The following is a 20,836-nucleotide window of genomic DNA, read 5'->3' on the forward strand; positions in this document are numbered from 1 at the left end:
AAAACATTATGCTAAAATCTTTGTATGAATTTGCTTCAAAATAATATTTTTCACCGTTTCTTTTTGGCAAAAAGAATATTCATCCGTCTTTCACCAGCTAGATATGTTATCCAATCCTATTATTATTAATTTGACAACATTTTCTTATATTTCCATATTAACTAGAGAAAATTAAGTAGTAAATGGCGAAATTAGATGATATACTTTAAAAATGGCTATTAAAAAAAAAAATTGCTCACCAACCAACCAAGCCTAGTTTTAGATTTCAAAATTAATAGTTAAATTATGTAAATTGAACAAAATGGTCACTCCCTTACATAAGATGATGCATATCTCAATTCCATCTTTAGATAAGCTACGTTGTTCTAATCCAACAGAATCAAATCAATTTATCCGACTAATTAAAAGCAAAAACGATTTGTAAAGGGTACGTGAGTATGATAAGTTTGTCTGCGAACATTTTAGAGCAACACATTAATATGCGCATAATCGCTAAAGTAATCATTGAGCAAGACCTTTTCACCTAACGAACTTTTATAGATTTAGCTGATGATTAACACTTGTATGCTCTAGAAGAAAACCAATTATGATATATCAACACGTGTCACCCCTACAACTTAGTGCATCTCCACATGACATGACTTCACCCCCCCCCCCCCCCCCACCCCCCCCCAAAAGAGCAAAGGAAAAAACAAACAAGAGATCCCCAACTATAATGTAGGCAGGGTAACATTTTACCCATCTTTTGGACAAGACTTATGGAGTGTGATGTATATTGGTTGGTACGGCCGATTAAAAAACGCAACGACTAGTATATTTTTTTTTTTTTTTTTTACTAGTTCAAAATTATATCCTGCAGCAATATAATATTTTTAGTTTTGCTATGAATTCACATGTTAGCAAAATGTGTTTTTTTGTTTGATAATTCGAGAGAAACTTGTGAGTATATAATATATTTTGGTAGATTCTGAATACCCTTGCTAACACAGACATGTAGTAAAGCATTTCTTCCACTGAAACTTAAACTCGAAACACAACAAGACTAAGTCCAACCCTTGCGTTTGACCACTAGTCTACATATACTGGTTGTGTATAGATATTTCTTAAGAAAAACCAAGTAATACGGTACTAATTTTGAAGGTACTAACTGTACTGATTTTATCGAAAAATGTGGTTTTGTATTGGCTTGATTTATAAGGATTTTCAGTGGATTTATCGGGACTTTTAATTTGCATATTATTGGTTTATTATTTTTTATATTGGTAGATTCATCGAAATGATTTCTATTTTTTTTTCTTCTTCTATGGAAGAGGACTTTTCCACTATACATTATTTTCATAGAATATGTTTTTACGGCCTTGTTGCCAAACATCGATTTCAACTTTATCACCGGTTTGTGATCTTGCATAGCAGCATATATGTACATGGTTAGAAGATGCAATTGAGATTACCATGTGTTGTCTCGCATGTGAGAGTTTAATTTATCTGACATATTATGTGACTAAGTTTCAGCTATCCGACTATGTCGGGAATGTTCCATCTACATCCAAACCTTGTTTTAAATTCGTTGTCATCTTCCTTTGTAGATGTATCTTTTTTAGTTTGGTTTGTTATTGTACGTTATGCTATTTATAAAGAGGATGGATAATTCCTTTTGTATTTGTACTCAAGAAAATTAATGAATGAAAGGAAGCAAGTTGTGTTACAAGAAAATCATTTAGCATCTCGAGTGAAACTTATCACCATCGTGTACTTGTTCTTGTAGTGTTTGCACTATCAAAAAGGTTCTTTGGTCATGTGTTTATTGTTGCAAGATTTATGAAATTTGTCTATGATCTTTGGCAAGAACTTAAGACACGTTTGTTGATGGTTCTATGTTCTAACAAAAGAACGTAAAATGATTACCCTGAATTATTATTATTGAGTTAACAATAAAAGAAGCTTCTCATGCTAGTACATCACTTCTCTTCTGCATTTTCATTGTGTTTTGGGTGTAAGAACAACATACAATAGCTTTGGAGTTCGAACCATAACATGAACTTTACTTCTCCTTCCCCCCCCTCCCAACCAAAAAAAAGGTTCCAACTTTACAAAACCCTTTTGTCCATCAGCCACCAAAGTTATAGCTCTGTTCACGATCTCTTCTCTACTTCGCTATGTTCCGACTCTCACCAAAGACCGAACCCATACTTCTATGCACAAATCCCTCCCTGGCACGCACGAGCGCATACTTCGGCTTCTAGTTTCACGCACAAGAGCATCTACATCTTGCCCGGCTCTCTTCCAGCCCCTGACCAAATATCCAACTTTTGAGAAAGAAGAGAGCAAGAGATTAAAGAGAGAGTAGTGTGTTACATGGGAGAACATTACCTTAACTTGTTCTTGCAGGTCCTTGATGTACTGAACCGCAAGATCCAACATATCTGCTGTGTTTGTTTGCTGCATATCAATTAAAGGTTATAAATACATATTGAGAAAAGAACAAGAAAATGATAAATGAGAAGAGGAAGATCTATCTTCACCGTATCCATGTTTGGAACAAGATCTTGCAGCTTCCTCATTCTTTCACTGATCTTTGTTCTTCTCACCTGTTCCACAAAACATATAGATAATCTTACAATCAATGAAACTAATGTCATTGCGCATAAATAGTAGGGAAATGATATTACTCTCTCAGCAATGCTCCTAGGATGAGTAGCGCAGCCACGTTTAGCTCTGATCTTACAAGGGATAGAATCTGAGAGTAACTGCTCAATATCTGATAAAGACTTAGGCAAACTCATGTGATGCGCTAAAGGAGGACGTCTACTAGCTGACGAATCTTCATCCTGTTTAAGTTAATTTTCATCAAACAGAATCAAGAACAGCAACAGAAACATAGACATAACATAAACTCATTATGAGAATACCCTACCTTGGTTTTGTACTGATCTAGACCACCAGATTGTGTCCTTGCAATTGCCATACGCTTAGACGAAGCAGAGCCTTGGTTAAACCCACCAGAGAGCGTCCTAGGAGGCAACCTCGAGGAGAAAACGGGTTTAACATCATCAACCTCAGGGATTGAGCCCATGGAAGGAGGAGGAAGCTTGCTTCTTGGAGTAAGAGATGAAGCTTCGGTACTATTACTCATGTTCATCACTCCAAAACCTCCCATATTTTTCATTACAGCTGCATATGCTGTCGTTCCGACAAAACAACAACAACAACAAACACCAGATATGCTTATAGATTCTTAAAAAAGAAAGACTTTCCACTACCAGAAAAGTTTCCTAATAAGGAAATAACTTTAAAAAGATTAAAAAGGAAAGTTTTCACACGAACCTGTCTCCACGTCTATGGATGAGAATAACCCGGCCGGTGAGCTGTTATGCCGAGCGAGATTATTCGCCGGAGTCCGGTCATCTCTTGGTCTCTTGTTCTGACCTAAACTCCTCACCACCGAAGCATACCCAGTCGAAACAGGAGGAGCCATCTCGACGACCTCCATCGCCGTTGCCGTCGGCGGAATATCATCAACCACCGTCTCCTCCTCTGTCTTCACCTCCGGAGGCTTATTCTCCGTCTCGGAGAAGGTGTGATGGAGGAAGCTGTCGACGTTGTTGCTCGTGTCGGTGGTCTGCAAGAAGCCAGACAAGATCCTCTCAGTCTCGGGGCTTGTCGGTCGATCCAAGAACTCTTCGATGGATTCACCGAAGCTCGAGAAGTACGAGCTTGGAGCTGACTGGTACCGAACTAAACCGGAGGTCCTTGGCGGTCTCTGGTGTTGGTGATCGTGGAGAAGGAAGTGGTGTTGCTGAAACTCTGACTCCATCTTAGTAGCTTTAGAGTTCTTCTCCTCCTGTGTTATTTTCGTAAGAGGGTGACAACACCGGGCGTTTAGCTAGTTCGCCGGGAGAGTTTTCCCGGCGAGAGATCTCACTGAGATAATGATAATAAATATAAAATGAGAGAGAGAGAGAGGTGAAAAGAGAACGTGAGGGAAGGTTATGTGGGGGAGAGAGAGGTGAGGACGAAACAACAGAGGGCAGGTAGAGATTGGGATTTATTTACGTTTAGACAAAAGTGCCCTTTGTGTTGTCTGCTTATTACGAGTGGTAACCGATGATGCTGACACGTATGGGTCATGTGGGGACCATAGTTTTAATTGCTTGTGTATTATTTTCGTATAATTATTGTAACAGTAAAAAATATTTTTCTTTCTCTGAATAAAATATTTTTTATGTCAATTTTTTCTTCTTTTCACCGTGGAATCGAGTTCATTTCAGATTTTGAGACATGAATTGGCGACTAAAAGTTGGAATGGGATATTTACATTTAATTATTATCCGATGTATATCCAGTCTACTAACTCTTTCCATTTTGTAATAAGTATCATTCTAATTTTTTTTAATTACACAAAAAGTATCACTTTGCAATTCCAATACAAATTATACTTATTTTCACCTGAAAATTAATTGCAAATTACATTGACTTTATAAATAATTTTATTTATCTCAAACACTATTAATCAGATATGTGTAATTAATAACAACTTACATATATTTCATTCATTTTTTTAATCGGTGTGAAAGATGTAAAATGATACTTATTTAGAAACATAGAAAATATCTACTAATATTTGTCATAGTATTTCTAAGAAATGAATGTGTATATATAAATCGGATTAGTACTTCATTACGAAGAGTCCCATTTTCTGATATGCATATTTCATACGGCTGTTATTTTAAAAAAACTGAGTTTGTGTATTATGATTTGATCAATAAAAGTAATTTAACAGTAAGAATAAAATATTTTTTTTTCTTTTAAAACAAGTAATTTTAACGGTAAGAGACTTGCATAAAAATTTCCAAAATATTATAACTATATCATATATTTTTTTATTTAAAACATTAAGTCGTTAAAAAAATGTGTTATAGCAGATTTTTTCTTATATTTCTTCTATGCTGTGTTTTCTTCAATTGTTTATTAGTAAGATTCCCTGGCTAAAGGTACTAAACCTAATGTATTCAACAATTTCTTGTTTTCAAATATAATCCAGCAGCTTTATATTTATTTGTACTTTATCTCTTTTTAATTAAACAGGGATTTTTAAAAATCCGCAATTATTGACATGATTCAATACTTTCAAAGATAATGTTATTAAAAATGACGCCTATTGTGGGATTTAAAGCTGTTGACTTAAAGCTATAAAAATGGCTGAGAAAAAGGACATATGTTGATCAGACCCATATTGGGATGACGGAGAAGTTAAAATGAAAAACAAACTATAATAATATATTGTAATAAAAAAATAAATGAAGAATCAGACAGGTGTTGATAAGGGGCTCCAAATTTTAGGGAACCTTTCAAGCGACTCAATCCAACGATTCACCCTTAAACACGTATGTACTACGCATAAAATAATAGGACACGTAATGTACTTACGTTTCTGTAAATAATATTAAAAGAACATATATTATAAGTTTCCAAATCTTGAAAAGATATACAAGTACTGATACTACGTCAGGATTGGGCCTCGACCGAGTTAAATATTTGGTGGGTTACCTTTCTCGCTCATACTAGCTGTAGCTTACTCATTAGATTAATCGGACTCGTCCGCGTAAACCGACTGGTTGTGTTTAACTTGGTCTTTTACTATTTACCAAGCATTGTGTGTTTAATTTAGATTTTGCGAAGCAAATTGAATCTCGTATCCACTTATATGAATCGGTTCTAGACATAGAGACTGGTTGTGCTTAACTTGGTATTGAACTATTTACCAAGCATTGTGTGTTTAACTTAGTTTTTGAGAAGCAAATTGAATCTTGTATCCACTTGTATGATCGGTTTTTAGACAGCGAGATGAAATATTTGTTTTCTTTAAGTGACTTTTATATGTGTTGATCATATAGTATACAATCATAATTGTTTTAACCCCAAATTTTTTTAGGGCCAGCCACATATCCACTAATCGGAACTGGACAAAGACCATCAAATGGTTCATTAAAAGAACATACAAAGTAGTATATGTCTAAATCCATATTTCATTGCACCATTGTTTTGGAAATACTTGAGTATAATAGACCTGAGCTTGCTACACTAGTCAAAAAGGTACATACAAATGCAGTAATTGTTTTCAAACCGGTTTTGTGATTGGTTTACCTGACCAGTTATTCGTGATAGTGTGTATATCTTACTGGTTTCGATTTTGTCTTGGAGATAATGTTATTTTGTGTATTATATTGAAATGTGTTCTCAACCGTTTTATATCAATCTTTTTATGAGAAAACTATTTTTGGGTGTCAAGAAAGTACACGTTACTTTGATACAAAGAAAACGATACCCATAAATATGAGATAAGGTTTGAGAATCGAGGTGGAATACAACAGAGAAGCACAATCTCACGTGGAACTTAGGCGTGAAGATCCTCTTCCTTGAAATAGTAAGCACCTATATAGATTCTTCCGCACTTTCTTACTTTTATTTCAGAAATACACTTGAAAGTTTTTTTAAGTGTGTTGCTCTTTTTCCTCACTTTTACTTTTGATATTGATTAGTGGCTTTAATACGAAAGTAGCATTGATTACCAAAAGTTTAGAAACAAGTAGTGAGCTATAAAACACTTCTACCAAGTGTAACGTTTGAGACAATCGAGTTTATAGAACCAGTCTTTGGACTAAGCATATGAAATCCAAATTGGTGTATAATGTTTTGTTTAAATGCAAGCATGTGCAAGCTCAACTAAATAACTGTATTGTTGATTATAACCAGTGGCGGAGGCAACTAAGGAACAGGGGGTCAGCTGACCCCTATCATTTTTTTTAATTTAGTTTAATATAAGCATAAAACTTTGTTATTTATTGATTATTTGGTTCATTTTCAAAGTTTGACTCCCTTGTTTGCTGTGAATAATTTCATACGTATAATTTTGACCCCACTGAGTTTTGGTTCTACCTCCACCACTGATTATAACTCATGTTCAAAAAACCAATATTGTTATTGAAAAAATCTTGTATTATAGTTTTGAATGTTTGAAATCGAAATATGTATAATACATCTACAAGTTTAATATAAAACAAAAACACAAAAAAAAAAGCAAATTATGATAAATTTGTGGTTGACAGCGAATAATTTTGTTTGCAATAAAGACTCAAAGAAGTAATGAGAAAGATGATGGTCAGTTATAATTTGCCACATTAAAAGGAAAACGTAGAAAACAATCAAAATATGCTATTGTAGACTCAAACTCGTGACATGATGATTTATAACCAATTCATTTACCACTAGACAATGGTTAGTTACTACTTAATTCCCTAAAGTAACTAATACCTAATTTATCTACAATTTTAATAAGCTGCTCAAAAATAATTCACGATTAATCTCCAATTTGTCAATTCAGTAGGCTCAGAATTGAAGATGTAAAATTTCCGTCCTGAAGTAATTGCTGGCGTAGTTGTTGAAGCATATGTCGTGGTGAGTGGTGAAGACCATGTGCAGTCAATGTGCTGAGCTGGAGTCGTGTAGACTTAGAAAGCAAAAGAGTATCTTGGAGATAATTGGAAAGAAGAATAAGCTTGAGGAACAAGTTTATGACTTAAAGGAAGATGAATAAGTGCATTCCAAGAAAAAGAAAATTGCACTTAATGTTATGGAAGATGTTCATATCCATGTTTCCTTGGAGACTAGGGTTTCAGGAACGTGGAGAATAATATAAGATAGCTATGGGTCGTCTGTAAAGAGACAGAGACACATATGCTGATCTTATAGAGAGAGAGATAAGCTCTTGGAAGTGTTCTTGGGTCGTGCTGAAACAGTGGCTGAAGTACTTGACATGAGAGAGACATAAGCGGGTAGCTTAGAAATCCTTTAGTGTCGTGTGTTTTAACACTAGACAAGTAAAGATGAATAAACAAGGTCTTGTAAAGATTGTTTAAACTAGATTCTAATAAAGCATTGGTGTTTGCTTAGTGATGGCAATTGGGTCATCAGCCCGCGGGCCTGGCCCGTAAAGGCCCAGTGCGGGGCGGGTTTGGGTTTATATTTCTTAGGACCGAAAATTTGCGGGCCTTGTGGGATGGGTACTTGCGGGAATGGGCCAAAGCGGGATGGGCCTATGCGGGTTGCGGATCACGCGCAGAACCGGCGTTGCTTCATCACTTTCTACGTTTCTAGTCCGATTTTGGAGCGATTCTCGAGACAGTCTACCACTGTTGCTTCTCTTCATCGTCGAGCCACCACCGGAGCTTCTCTTTGTCTTTGTTCCACCACCTTAGCCTCTCTTTGTCTTCGATCCACCATGGAGCATCTCATCTTCCTCCGATGATGGCCGTTCCATGTCCGGATGTCCTACAGTGCTTCTGGTCACCACATCGTCTTTGAGCTGCAGCAGAGGAGCTTAACAGAGAAGGCTGCTTGCTCGCATCACCGCCACACTCCTCCCTTCACCACCAACAAGTCGCCGTCGGATGAATCTGTCGGCTGTGGACGAAACTGCCTCGGAGCTTGCTGTCTCAACGGTACGTTGTTAAAGCCAAAGCTTCGACTTTTTGAATATTTGATTCATCTTTTTACTTGTTCAGGTGCAAGGCTTCCGTTGTATTTTGATTTGACTTATGAGTATTGAGAGACGGAAAAGTGTTGTTGTTATGCGGCTGATGAAGTGATTGGCTTTAGGGAGATGGAAATGTCAAGTAGAGGCATGACATCTGATTGATTCAGTTTTGTATGTGAATGTCGTTAGGAATCTTAGGTTTGGTTATTTTTATATATTCTTGCATTGCTCTGAGCTCGACTTCACAATATAAACTTTATATGTTGTTCAAAAGTTTTTACTTAGAAGAGAAGTTGTTCTTATATATGTGTGCAGAGTATGCTTACTCTTGGATATATTTGATTTATGTATTGAGTTAACTCTCTTGTCTGATTGTTTTTTTCTTATCTTTCATGATTCTGTCAGAGTGAACCAACTTTCCACCTGTTTGGATTCATTATGTGCCTAGCTGCCACAGCTGCGAGAGCACTTAAATCAGTTCTTCAAGGGATTTTGCTATCTTCAGAAGGGTACGAGATAATATCTGTTATTCAAGATGGGCTTCAACCTCGTCTGCTTCTGGTGGGATTGAACAAGACACTATACCAATAACAAATAGCTCAAAGCCGCCATGCTTGGATGAGGTAAGTTGATCTTCTTACAATCTTCAAGATGAGTTTTTCATGATAGATGGCTATTCATAATCTTCACTGATGTACTTGTATCACAGGAGAAACAGTTTGATAGAGAAAGTGCAGCTATTTCCCCGATTTTAAGCTCATTGCATTCTCTTTCAGAACCAAGAGCCCCATTGGTGACTCCAAGCAAGCAACCTTTAAGCTCTTATCCTCGAGTCTTCTGCAACCCGGTTTCAGATTGTGAGAATCCTCAACTTGATCATTCGCTACAAGACTCATTCACGGATCCTGTTTCCAGTTTCATGACGTCTACAAGAAACCACCAAGGCTCACCTATTGAGGATGCATCACCAAACCTGCGTAACAGACCAAGCTCACTGTCCTGCTTAAAACTGGCTGTTAGGCCTGGGCATATTATCCATAATCCGGAACCGAACCCGAACCCGAACCGAAAAACCCGAACCCGACCGGTTATGGATCCATCAAAATACCTGATTGGTTTTGATATGCTGATAATTTGGTTATCGGGTACGGTTTGGTTTAATCTGAAACCCGAATCAGAATCCAAAATAACCGAAGTATATGTATTATGTACATAAGTATATAGGTGTATTGTACGATTTCTACAATTACCAAGACACAAACCACGCTTTGTTATTTCCAAATTCCAATATTGCTTTCATCATAACGCTAGGGGCGATTCCTCTTCTTCATATTTTCGAAAACCTAATCGAATTTCCCTTTAAAATCAAAGATGTTTGCAATGTTCAGAAGCACAAACTGACAATTCTCTCTATCTCCTCCGCCATCTTTGATTTCGAGAACTCGATCCGAGGTAACTACTTGATTCTGATACTTGTATACAGTTTTAATTGATGCATGTTTGTGACTTGATTCGATTCAATCTTCTGTGATCATATCGAGTCTTCTATGTGGATAAGCGTTTTAGGATTCGATCTCTGTTAAGAAACTATATGATAGGTGTTTTAGGATTACAATTTTAGCTTAGTTGAATTGATAACTGATTTTTATTTAACTTATCTCAGATGGATTCATCATCAACTCCTATCCGAGTTCACCTTGACAATGAAGAAGAAGAATTTCGTACTCCTGATAGTGGTGGCAAACGTAAAGAATCCCATGGAGCTAGTGGAGCAATGGAAGATGGAAGGAAAGTAGCGAGGATTCTTCCTCCGAGGTCTAAAATCTGGAGCCATTACACAAGGACAAAGGAAAATCGTGACAAATGACTTTGCCATTACTGCAAAAAGAAGTTCTGTTGCAAATCAAAGTCAGGGACATCAAACTTGTTGAAGAATCTCACCGTATGTAAACAATACTTTGCGCATTTAGATGGCCAAAGCTCTACTCAACAAGTCATTGATGAAGAAGGCAATCTGGCGGATGCGAAGGTCAGTGAAGAGATTTTCAGAGAAGCAACCAATGAGATGATGGTTATAGGAGAGTTACCATTAGCTTGGATAGAAGGTGTGGCTTGGAAACACTTCTGTAACAAGGTATGAGAGTCCACTGTTATAAAAATATCTAATTTATACATAGTTAAGTTAACTAGTATCTAACATTATATGTCATTTGTGTAGATGAAATTATGGAAGCCTGTGTCAAGGAGAACATCAACCAGAGACATTGTGAAGATGTATTGCAAAGGAAGGCTGTTATGAAGAAGTGGTATAAATCAAACAAGCAAAGAGTATCCATCACTACTGATATATGGGTGGCTCAAGTAACACGTAAGTTTCAATCTTAATGTGTCTGTTAATTTTAAAACTTTGAACTGATCTTATTGTGTCTGTTATTTTACAATTTCGATTTGATCTTAATGTGTGTGTCAAGTAACCCGTAAGTTTCAATCTTAATGTGTCTGTTAATTTTAAAACTTTGAACTGATCTTAATGTGTTTGTTATTTTACAATTTTGATTTGATCTTAATGTGTGTGTCAAGTAACTCGTAAGTTTCAATCTTAATGTGTGTGTTAATTTTAAAACTTTGAACTGATCTTAATGTGTTTGTTATTTTAAAATTTTGAATTGATCTAAATGTGTGTTTTATTTTAAAACTTTGAACTGATCTAAATGTGTTTGTTATTATTATTCACAGGTGCAAGTTACATGGTGGTGACTGCACATTACATTGATTCTTCTTGGCGCCTGAAGAAGCTCATCATCGGGTTCAAACATGTAATCGATCACAAAGGTCAGACAATCTCTAGAGTTCTTTTAGAGGTCTTAGCTGATTGGGGAATCAATAAATTGGTCTGCGCAACGGTTGACAATGCTACTGCGAATTCATCTGCTTTGAGGAGGTTTCAGGCTGAATTCTCTTCACAGTCTCCAGATGCTTTAGTTCTAGATGGAGAGTTCATGCATTTGAGATGTAGTGCACACATCATTAACTTGATTGTGAAGGATGGGATGGCTGATGTAGATGAGAATGTGACTGCGGTTCGTAATGCTATAGTCTATGTTAGAGCTTCAGGGAATAGGTTAACATCGTTTGAGCAGAAAGTTGATTCGGGTAGACTGACCAGAGGAAGCTTTCCTTTTGAGGTTACTACTTGGTGGAACTCCACTTATCTGATGTTGAATACGGCATTGAAGTTCAGAGTTGCGTTTGATAAGATGGAGGCAGAAGATAAGCTCTACAACGATCATTTTTTGGAGGTGACCGACAAAGGAAAAAAGAGAGAAGGACCTCCACGGTACCATGACTGGAGATCAATAGAAAGATTATGCAGGTTTCTAGTGATCTTCTACAACTCCACCTTAGTTGTCTCTGCGTCTACATCTCTCAACGCTTACCGGTGTTATGAAGAGATTGTGACCATAACAACTAACCTGATGGCACTGAGCGAAAGCATGGATCATGAACTGAAGGATAAGGCAGTGGAGATGTTCAAGAAGTTTGACAAGTATTGGGATGGATTGAAGAACATCAACAAGATGTTAATTGTGGCAACAATTTTTGATCCAACAAAGAAGATGGTGCTTGCGACGATGTGTTTTGATGAGCTTTATGGGGAGGACAGCTTGGAAGGGAAAGAGATGTACGAGTCTGTGATAAGTGTGTTGCGGATTTTGTTTAAGGAGTATAGTGAAAGACATAGGAGATCATCAAGTAGGCAGACCGATCAAGCAACTACCGAAAACAACAATCATCTCAGTGTTCTTGAGAACTCTCCATGATAACACCTGATTTAGTTGATGATGGTATATGTTATAAGAGGACTGACAGAAGGTACAAGTCCATGCTAAAGGAGATTGGAGTGAAAGAGAAGCGGGATGAACTGGATGTGTACTTGAAAGAAGGAGTTGAGAATCCAGATTTGATGGCTGGTGTAGAGTATGATGTTCTTTCTTTCTGGAGGGGAAACTGTACCAAGTTTCCAATACTGTCACAGATTGCAAAGGATGTCCTTGCAATGCAGGTTTCTTCTGTGGCATCCGAGTGTGCGTTCAGTACTGGTGGAAGGATCATAGACCCATTTAGGAGCTGCCGTACTCACTTCATGGTTGAGGTATTGATGTGTACCGAGCAATGGTTGAAGCAAGACATTCATTGTGAGTCAAGGGTGCTTACAAATGAAGAAATCCTTGAGGACATTGAAGAGCAAGAACAAATTGAAAGAGGTATGTGATCTAACATTCTAACTTGTAATATATTTGCTTAAATTTGGTGTGTATATTGATCTGCCTATCTTTGTCTTTGGATCAGAGGAATTGATGGCTTATCAGGAGTAAGCTCTTCCCGAATATGACCAAGTTCCTTCGCCACAAGCTGGTTGCAGTTTATGTTGCAGTCTATGTTGCTGTTTTCTGTTTTCCTCTGTTTCTTTTTCGTTTTGAGACTTTGTTGCAGTTTTCATTTTAAAAATTTGTGTTGCTATTTTCGGTTTGAGACTTATGTTGCAGTCTATGTTGCAGTCTATTGGTGTGTTGTTGCAAACATTTTTACTAAATTTGAGTGGCATGTTTCTTAGTTCTTAACTTGATCAATTTACTTTGTGTTGCTAATATTGCTATGATGTCCAAACGTGATCAATTTTCATGTTTCACTTGTCAATGTGATCAATTTACTAAGCTTAAGTTACAAGAATTTTTTGCTTAATTTGTCTTCTTTTGAATTTTACTTCAGTTAAATTCGAAACCGATACAGAAAAATCCGAACCCAATTGATATATGGTTACTTCAGTATAACCCGAACCCAAACCGAAACCGAGGTGTTATAACCGATCCTGATCCCGATCCGAATTTAAGAATTTCTTAAAATGGGACCTACGAGGTATTACAAAAAAAAATCGATATCCAAAATACCCGACTCGAACCCGAACGGGTACCCGAACGCCCATGCCTACTGGTTGTGTTGATAAGAGAACTTGAACTTGATATGATGCCTTGACCATCTAGTCGATGGCTCAGAACCCAAGTCTTGTGATTATTGATTTGGAATGTTGCAATGTAGTAAAGTGTTCTCGTTATTTTGTTACTTCTGTAAGAAGAAGAGCTTGTTACTTTTGTCTATGATCATTGAAGTTTTATAGTTATGAACATGTTCTTACAAAAACAACAAAACCATGAAACGCACAACCAAACTATACAATGATTTGAATCCCATCGCACTCTTTCCCAACTTAAACTATTTTCTGTTTTATTGCTTTTTATTATTAGTTATATCCGCAAGGATTGTGCTTGGTGGATTACTTGTTTCTTTTAGCTAAAGTCTAAGAGTTTGATTATGTCTAGGTGTTTCAAAAGTAAAATCTAGAGTTAATCATCGCAGTACAATAACATTCTTAAGAGTTTCTGAGAGTTTGATCATGTCTGCAAGAACTGTTATAGTAATTTGGTTTACTACAGACGCGTCCCGCGGGCTGGCCGCGAAAGCCTATATGTTCTGCGGTACGGGTTTGGGTAGACATTCTGAGAACCGCATCCCGCGCAGGACAGTTCCGCTGTGACCCGCCGCGGTACGGGACAGATTGGGACAGAACGGGACGGATAAACCTGTTTGACATCTCTATGTTTGCTTGTGTGATTTGTCTTTTGATTTATCTTCTGCATTACTTTATTGTGGTGTCATTTTTGCACTAACAAGAACTTTGCACTAACAAGAACGACCTCCAATTCATGCTTAGTGTAATCCTAATACTAATTAAAACGAAAAATTGGCTAATTGAGCCATATTAAAAAAGGATTTGCCTCTTTATACTTTTGAATCCATTGCTTTTGTTCCAATATATATTTTCTTTTATAAATATAGAATTAACCGTATAATTAATAAATAACATAATTTTATTAACCTTAAATATTAATAATATTTCTGTATTTAATTTTTCATTAAAAAAATTAAACTAAGAATTTTCGTCCCTCGTTTACTACGCTTCTTCACAATCGAAATGTAGACCTTTTTTCATATATTACACTCATGTCAACCAGCACATCCAGCGTTATAATATTTTTCTAAAAATGAAATATATGTTGTACAAGATTGGTTTCATTCTCTGTGAAAATTTGGAAATCAATAAAGAAAAAAAAAGCCCAACGCTTAAAGAATACATTTATACATGGCCCATTTAAAAAGGCCCAATAAGTAAAAGACACGGAGCTGTTTCGTTCCCAACACTGCTTCTGATCTCTTCTCACTTTCGATCTTCGATCTTCGAAACCAAACCATCTCCGAAACAGACAATGCAGTTCTTCGGCGGATCCGAGATAAGCCCGTCGCCTCCCGTCCCAACGGCGAGTGGGAACAACGCGCACATGATGTACGTGTTCAACCGCAACGGCGTGTGTCTCCTCTACAAAGAGTGGAACCGGCCTCTCCACACGCTCAACCCTCAGCAAGATCACAAGCTCATGTTCGGTCTCCTCTTCTCCCTCAAATCCCTCACCGCCAAAATGGACCCCACCAAGTAAATAAATTTCAACCCTTTTCCTTAAATCGGATCCGTTGGTGGATCTGATCGATTTTGATCGGATCTAAATGCGTTTGTGGCAGTGCGGATAAGGGGAATCTAGGGGTTCCACAGTTGCCAGGACAAGGATGCTCTTTCCATAGTTTCAGAACCAATACTTACAAGCTTAGCTTCATGGAGACTCCCTCTGGTATTAAGGTCTGCTTCTTCCTTTAACTTCCAATTCATAGACTAAGTGGTAGCATAGAGTATCTGGGTGTCTACCTAGAGAAAGATGAAGTGTTCTTTTTTATGTAGATGAATATGGAGATCTGGTTCAAGATCTCTTTACTTTGAGATCCAATTCATAGATTAAGTGGTGGAATCTGGATAAGTTTGTGTGGAGTTAGGATGAACAAAGGAACTGTCTCCTTTGAAATTCAATCCGAATGCGATTTTCTTTTAAGGGGATTAGGTGTAGGAGAATATGAAACCAGAACGGGTTCTAATGTTATGTCAAAGAATATGGGACTAGTAAAAGTTGCTTTTTCAGAGTGAAACTAGGTGAGCTGGTTTATGTCTATATAGAGAGTGGTATGTTTGAACGAGCTTGAGCTGATGATTAACGGATGGTCTTATTAGATTGTGGAAAGTCGGCTTAAAAAGTGTGGGTTAGGGTCTAGTCTAGTCTCAAATGGGGGTTTATTAAATTATTTTCCAGAGTGAAACTAGCTCAGCTGACTTATGTTTCTATAGAAACTGATATGTTTGAGCATATTATAGATTGTGGATCATTTGTTTAACTAAGGCCTGATGACAAAAGTGTGCATTAGGGTCTAGTCTAAGCGCAAATGGTGTTTAGTAAGAGTAGTTTTTGCAGAGTGAAACTAGCTGAGATGATTTATGTCTCTATATGCTGATATGTTTGAACAAGGTGGTGTTAATGGGCGATCGCGTTCTAGATTGTTGAAACTAAGTTTTGCATTAGGTCTAGTCGCAAATGTGATTCGAAAACGTAATTGTTGCATTCTATGGTTAATTTTTCCCTTAGCTACAAACTTTGCTTGCGGTCAAGAGTGAAGATTCCAGAGCTGTTTGCAACACTACTTAACAGATATGGATGCTTAAAACCACAACATGTTTCTATTCTTTTGCAGATTATTTTGGTAACTCATCCAAAGACTGGAGATTTACGCGAATCCCTTAAGTACATCTACGGTTTATACGTTGAGTATGTGGTAAAAAACCCTATCTACAGCCCAGGCTCTCCAATCAAGTAAGCTTTCCATTGAATCATGAATAACGTCTTATTGCGTCGGTCAACAAATTATAAGTCCTGACTATAGTTCATTTGGTTTTTTAAGGTCAGAGTTGTTCAACACTGCACTTGACCAGTATGTGAGGAGCATCTCTTAGTGTGTGCATTACAAGATTTGGCAATTGGAACTTCTCTGCTTCACTGAACTTTCTTCTGAACAATCTCCTAGATAAGAGAGAATTCTAGTAGAAAGATCAATCTCGAGCACACTGCTTTCCTCTGCAAATATATGTTTTGTTCTCTTTTTTTTTTAAATCAATGTATTGGCTTGTTTTCAAAGATGTTTATGGTTAAACGCAAATCTTGAGATACCATATGGCAAGAAACCGTAATTTTGAATATTTTACGTATCTTAATTGCAAAAAAAAAAAAAACCTCATGAGTACGTCATGACATCGGTTTAAAGTAAATACGTGACTTCAACTATTGAAAGATTAATTTATTCTGAATGAAAGAATATTTTGTATTTATAGAAGATTATAACATTCATTTTCAAATGGCAAAATGCACTTGGAGGGTTTGGGGCTGTGATGGATTTGGCACAATACAAAAAGTTAGTTGATCGATCGTCTACGCATTAAAATACCTTTTTGTCTTTCTTTTGCTTCCTCTAATTATTTTATTTCTTCAATTTGTAATCTTTTTATTATTATATGGATTTTTTGCAAAATCAAATATTAAATTTGTCATTCTTTTTGTAAATGTCAATAGTCTATATATATATCCCCTTCTTTCTCCTGTATTTTTGTCTTCTCTCACTAATCACAAGTATAACAAGTCAATGGTGGATGTCCTCTCTAATACCTAAAAAACAAGTGAGCCCTGAAAAAAGGATAATCATATTATTCTAATCAACTTTTGTGACTAGCCTAAGGATCGATCGCTATAGCAAATCCCAAGCTATGAATCTTCACCTGATTGATGTGTTTCTCGATTTTCATTTTCTCTCTCAAATTAAGAGCATCTAGCTCTTACTTTTCTATATGTTATATATAGATGACTATATTCAAATTTGGCGAAACAACTAATGAACGGACAACAATCGAAACCACAGAAAGGGGTTTAGCTTGTAGGTTTGTTCTTATTACTGCCAAGGTTCAACATACCGGTGACTTTGCTCATATGCACCTAAACATTTTTAGCCTACATCTTAAAAAGAAATTGATTGATTCATTCTAGCCACACACCACATATCACGTGATCCTCCCATGTAAGTTTTTAGCACATTTGCTGAAAAGTATCACACCGAAAAAAAAACAAACGTCTAAAATTTTTAGAGATTAAATTACGATTACAGAATAGGCTCACACATGCAAGACAGGTCCTCGACATAACCCAAAAAGATATTAATTTTGATTCTACAAACTATAAAAACTAATCTATATAATATTTTGGTCTTCAAATTGCACAAAATCTATTAAAATTTACATCAAAATTGTGAAAGTCTCCAAATGTGTAGATCAATTCTACACGCATAACTTACTCATTTATGATATATACAAAAAATCGTAGAAAGAATTGTATTCAAAGACGTTCTGTTTAATCTTTTCGGTATGAACATGTTTATTTCATGAAAGCTTTCGTTGTGAACACCATTTTCTTAAAAAGGGCTATGAACACCAATTTACCTATAACGCATGGTTAAAACCTCATAAGAATTACCGTTTTATTACTTTTCAGAAAAGATTCAAGAATAAACGACGATACAACTCAAAAACAATATAGAGCCGAGAAAAACAACCATGTGAACCTCCGAAATCCAAATATACAAAATTTCTTATTGTGTATATTCTTGATAAACTTAAAACATGAACTTCATATCACATGTTAGTTTAGAGTCTCTTTAACTATTAACCAATCGCTAACCGAAACAAACTCGTGAACAACTTTTACTTTCCTCATTTTTCTTTTATCTAACGCTTGTTTCTCTCGTGAACGTACATGCATATTTGACGTTTATATTCTCTTTATCAGAACATAAAGTATATTTCCAAGAAACTGATCGTTCTTCGAATTTAGATAGGACAATATTTGCAAAGTCATCAACTTTTACATATGATCGAAAATATATATATCCCATCAGTGTTGTAGATGACTGAGAAACCATTTGCTTCATCATGGCTTTTATTTTACTTCTTTAGTCTTTATACTTCTCCATTTTATGTGCATATTTATACTAATCCTTTTCTATTATCATACTCACGAGTTTTAAATATAAAGAATTACACCTCAAGCAGTGTTATTTATCGCCATACATTATGAATGACAAAAATAAGTCTTTTTCCACTTTGAATTGTTTTAATTTTTTGTTGATGCTTTTCTAATGAAAGATAGAGAGATCAATATATATATATATTTAACAACACACACACACGAAATTATGAATAATATACGTACAAAATGAATTTACACCAACCAAAACTTTGTAATAATATTAGTTTCAAATTATAAACAATCATATTTCGCTTTCTTGATTTTCGTTCTAACAATTATTTTTTATACACATCAAAATCAGAAAAGCTTAAAAGACGCAGAAAAAAAGGGAAAATCTAGTATTAATAAAAGTGTTAGATTCTCCCACGCGTGGATCAGAAATCAACAAACGGATTGTTTTCAGGACACTCGTGCGGTAACGGCGTTCTCAGTTTCTCGAAATATTCCTTTATACCAAACCCACTTGCCGTTACGTTTTCCGTCGATTCACCGTCATCTCTCAACGGAATAAACGGAGGCCTTAACACCTCCGTTAAAATCTCCCATTTCACTCCCCTGAAGAAAGCGTGCTCCTTTATCTCCGCCGCGCCGCGCCGGAAACCTAACCGCCTAGTCGGATCTTTCACAAGCAGTCGTCGGATCAAATCCGTTAGATCCGACGGTTTTCCGGGGAACTCGGGTTCCTTCATCAACACGTTACGAAAAGTCTCCTTCTTGCTTCGTCCCTTGAACGGCGTCGCTCCGTACATCATCTCGTACGTCAGGACGCCGAGCGCCCACCAATCGACGGCGAAATCGTGTCCGTCGCCGCGGATTACCTCCGGGGATATGTACTCGTCGGTTCCGACGAAGGAGTTCGACCGTTCGCCGCCGGAAAAACTCATTCTCCGTCGGGTTATCGGGTTGACCCGAGCGGATTTCGTCTTCTTCTTCTGCCGGAAAAATCTCAGATTTCTTTTACGATTCGGATCCGGTTCCGGGTCGGATAGATAAAATTCGGGTCGGGTGGGTTTATTTAGGCTACAAGAGAGGTCGAAGTCAGTTAAAGTCACGTGACCTGATTCCTGAAGGAGGATGTTCTCAGGTTTCAAGTCTCTGTAAGCGATCCCCATGGAATGAAGGTGGTCAAGCGCACAGAGGATCTCAGCCAAGTAGAATTTAATAACAGATGAGCTGAAAACGCCGTCGTTTTGACGGTGACGGAGGACGTTAAGGTCACCTCCGGAGCAGTAAGGTATGGCCCAAGCAAAGAACTCAGAGGACTCCGAGGTAGCTAAGAGACGCGGGAGAAACGGGTTCGGTTCATCGGAGAGACGTCGGAGAATCTGAGTTTCCCATTTGGCACGGCGGAGAGAAGAGGCGGAGGCTTTGTCGACGAGCTTCAGAGCGAAGGGAGAAGAAGCAGAGGAGTCGGAAACAGAGTCGTGGACGAGGAAAACGGTTCCGGTGGCGCCTTTGCCGAGAAGTTTAAGAGCTCTGATTTGGTCGAGGTCGAGCTTCGTCGCTGATGTCTCCATTGAGAGAAAGAGAGGGAGTTATGTTGTGAAAGGAAGGAGACGAAGTGGGTCTGAAACGTTGAGGTCGTGTCTCCTGTGTGTCCATGCTCTTTATATATATACTATGATAATTTCGATTGTTTTGCTTTATTTTTTCTTTGTTTCTTTGCACTACGCAATATTATTAAATTAATATTGTAATTATTTTGTTGTTTCTTAATGCTGTAATTGTTGTTCATTTTTTTCATTTACTGAACTATCGTACAAGTTCGAAACAAATCAATTCGCAGCAAAGGGAAGAAAGACAAACGTTATTTTGATTTTTGATGATAAAAGTTACTCAAACAAATTATTTAGAAAATGAATTGCAAATTTTTGCTATATTGATAACATCATCTCCGGTTATAGTTTTTTTTTGTCAAGACAGATCAAAAAGTTTAAATCAATTCATGCTAAATAAATTGGTGATATTAAAACAAAATATGATTCTAGTTGTAAACAATTATTTTGTTCAAGTTTTTTTTTTCTTTTTTTTTTGTTGCGTACGCGCGCGTGGTAAAAAAGTTTGATATGCTTTGTTGGTTCTAGTTATGATACTTATTTACACAAATTTATATTTCCCTTTCATTTTTTGTATTTGTTATAATGCAACACTTTTCTCCCCACGCCCACGATGCAAAAGTGAAATGATCAACAATTCGATATCTTTTTATTTGTTCTTTTTTTACACTCTATAAAGATTTATA

At 36.7% G+C, this 20,836-nt stretch overlaps 2 protein-coding genes and 1 pseudogene across 2 annotated transcripts; 1 reads left to right on the forward strand and 2 right to left on the reverse strand.

Moving 5' to 3' along the window:
- Nucleotides 1-1,888: 1,888 nt before the first annotated feature.
- On the reverse strand, nucleotides 1,889-4,013 carry LOC106435350 (transcription factor bHLH122). Its single transcript, XM_013876223.3, has 6 exons — nucleotides 3,325-4,013; nucleotides 2,915-3,180; nucleotides 2,670-2,828; nucleotides 2,523-2,588; nucleotides 2,371-2,439; nucleotides 1,889-2,290 (listed from the first exon to the last, which is right to left on the reverse strand). The coding sequence occupies exons 1-6, from the start codon at nucleotides 3,812-3,814 to the stop codon at nucleotides 2,246-2,248; spliced, it is 1,095 nt and encodes a 364-aa protein (XP_013731677.1). The 5' UTR covers nucleotides 3,815-4,013; the 3' UTR covers nucleotides 1,889-2,245.
- Nucleotides 4,014-14,774: 10,761 nt separating this feature from the next.
- Nucleotides 14,775-16,730, forward strand: LOC106435343 (trafficking protein particle complex subunit 1). Its single transcript, XM_013876217.3, has 4 exons — nucleotides 14,775-15,080; nucleotides 15,167-15,281; nucleotides 16,220-16,338; nucleotides 16,427-16,730. The coding sequence occupies exons 1-4, from the start codon at nucleotides 14,857-14,859 to the stop codon at nucleotides 16,476-16,478; spliced, it is 510 nt and encodes a 169-aa protein (XP_013731671.1). The 5' UTR covers nucleotides 14,775-14,856; the 3' UTR covers nucleotides 16,479-16,730.
- Nucleotides 16,731-18,785: 2,055 nt separating this feature from the next.
- On the reverse strand, nucleotides 18,786-20,211 carry LOC106435344 (annotated as a pseudogene).
- Nucleotides 20,212-20,836: the final 625 nt, after the last annotated feature.

Source organism: Brassica napus, chromosome C6, assembly GCF_020379485.1.
Source record: "Brassica napus cultivar Da-Ae chromosome C6, Da-Ae, whole genome shotgun sequence".
NCBI lineage: Eukaryota > Viridiplantae > Streptophyta > Magnoliopsida > Brassicales > Brassicaceae > Brassica > Brassica napus.

What these genes read in the sequence shown, in the direction of transcription:
- LOC106435343 (XM_013876217.3), top strand. Translation starts at nt 14,857, where the DNA reads ATGCAGTTCTTCGGCGGATCCGAGATAAGCCCGTCGCCTCCCGTCCCA. An exon ending in GCCAAAATGGACCCCACCAA is followed by an intron (nt 15,081 to 15,166) that starts GTAAATAAATTT and finishes CGTTTGTGGCAG; the next exon opens with TGCGGATAAGGGGAATCTAG. An exon ending in AGCCCAGGCTCTCCAATCAA is followed by an intron (nt 16,339 to 16,426) that starts GTAAGCTTTCCA and finishes TGGTTTTTTAAG; the next exon opens with GTCAGAGTTGTTCAACACTG.
- LOC106435350 (XM_013876223.3), bottom strand. Translation starts at nt 3,814, where the DNA reads ATGGAGTCAGAGTTTCAGCAACACCACTTCCTTCTCCACGATCACCAA. An exon ending in CTAGGAGCATTGCTGAGAGA is followed by an intron (nt 2,589 to 2,669) that starts GTAATATCATTT and finishes TTTGTGGAACAG; the next exon opens with GTGAGAAGAACAAAGATCAG. An exon ending in TTGTTCCAAACATGGATACG is followed by an intron (nt 2,440 to 2,522) that starts GTGAAGATAGAT and finishes ATTGATATGCAG; the next exon opens with CAAACAAACACAGCAGATAT.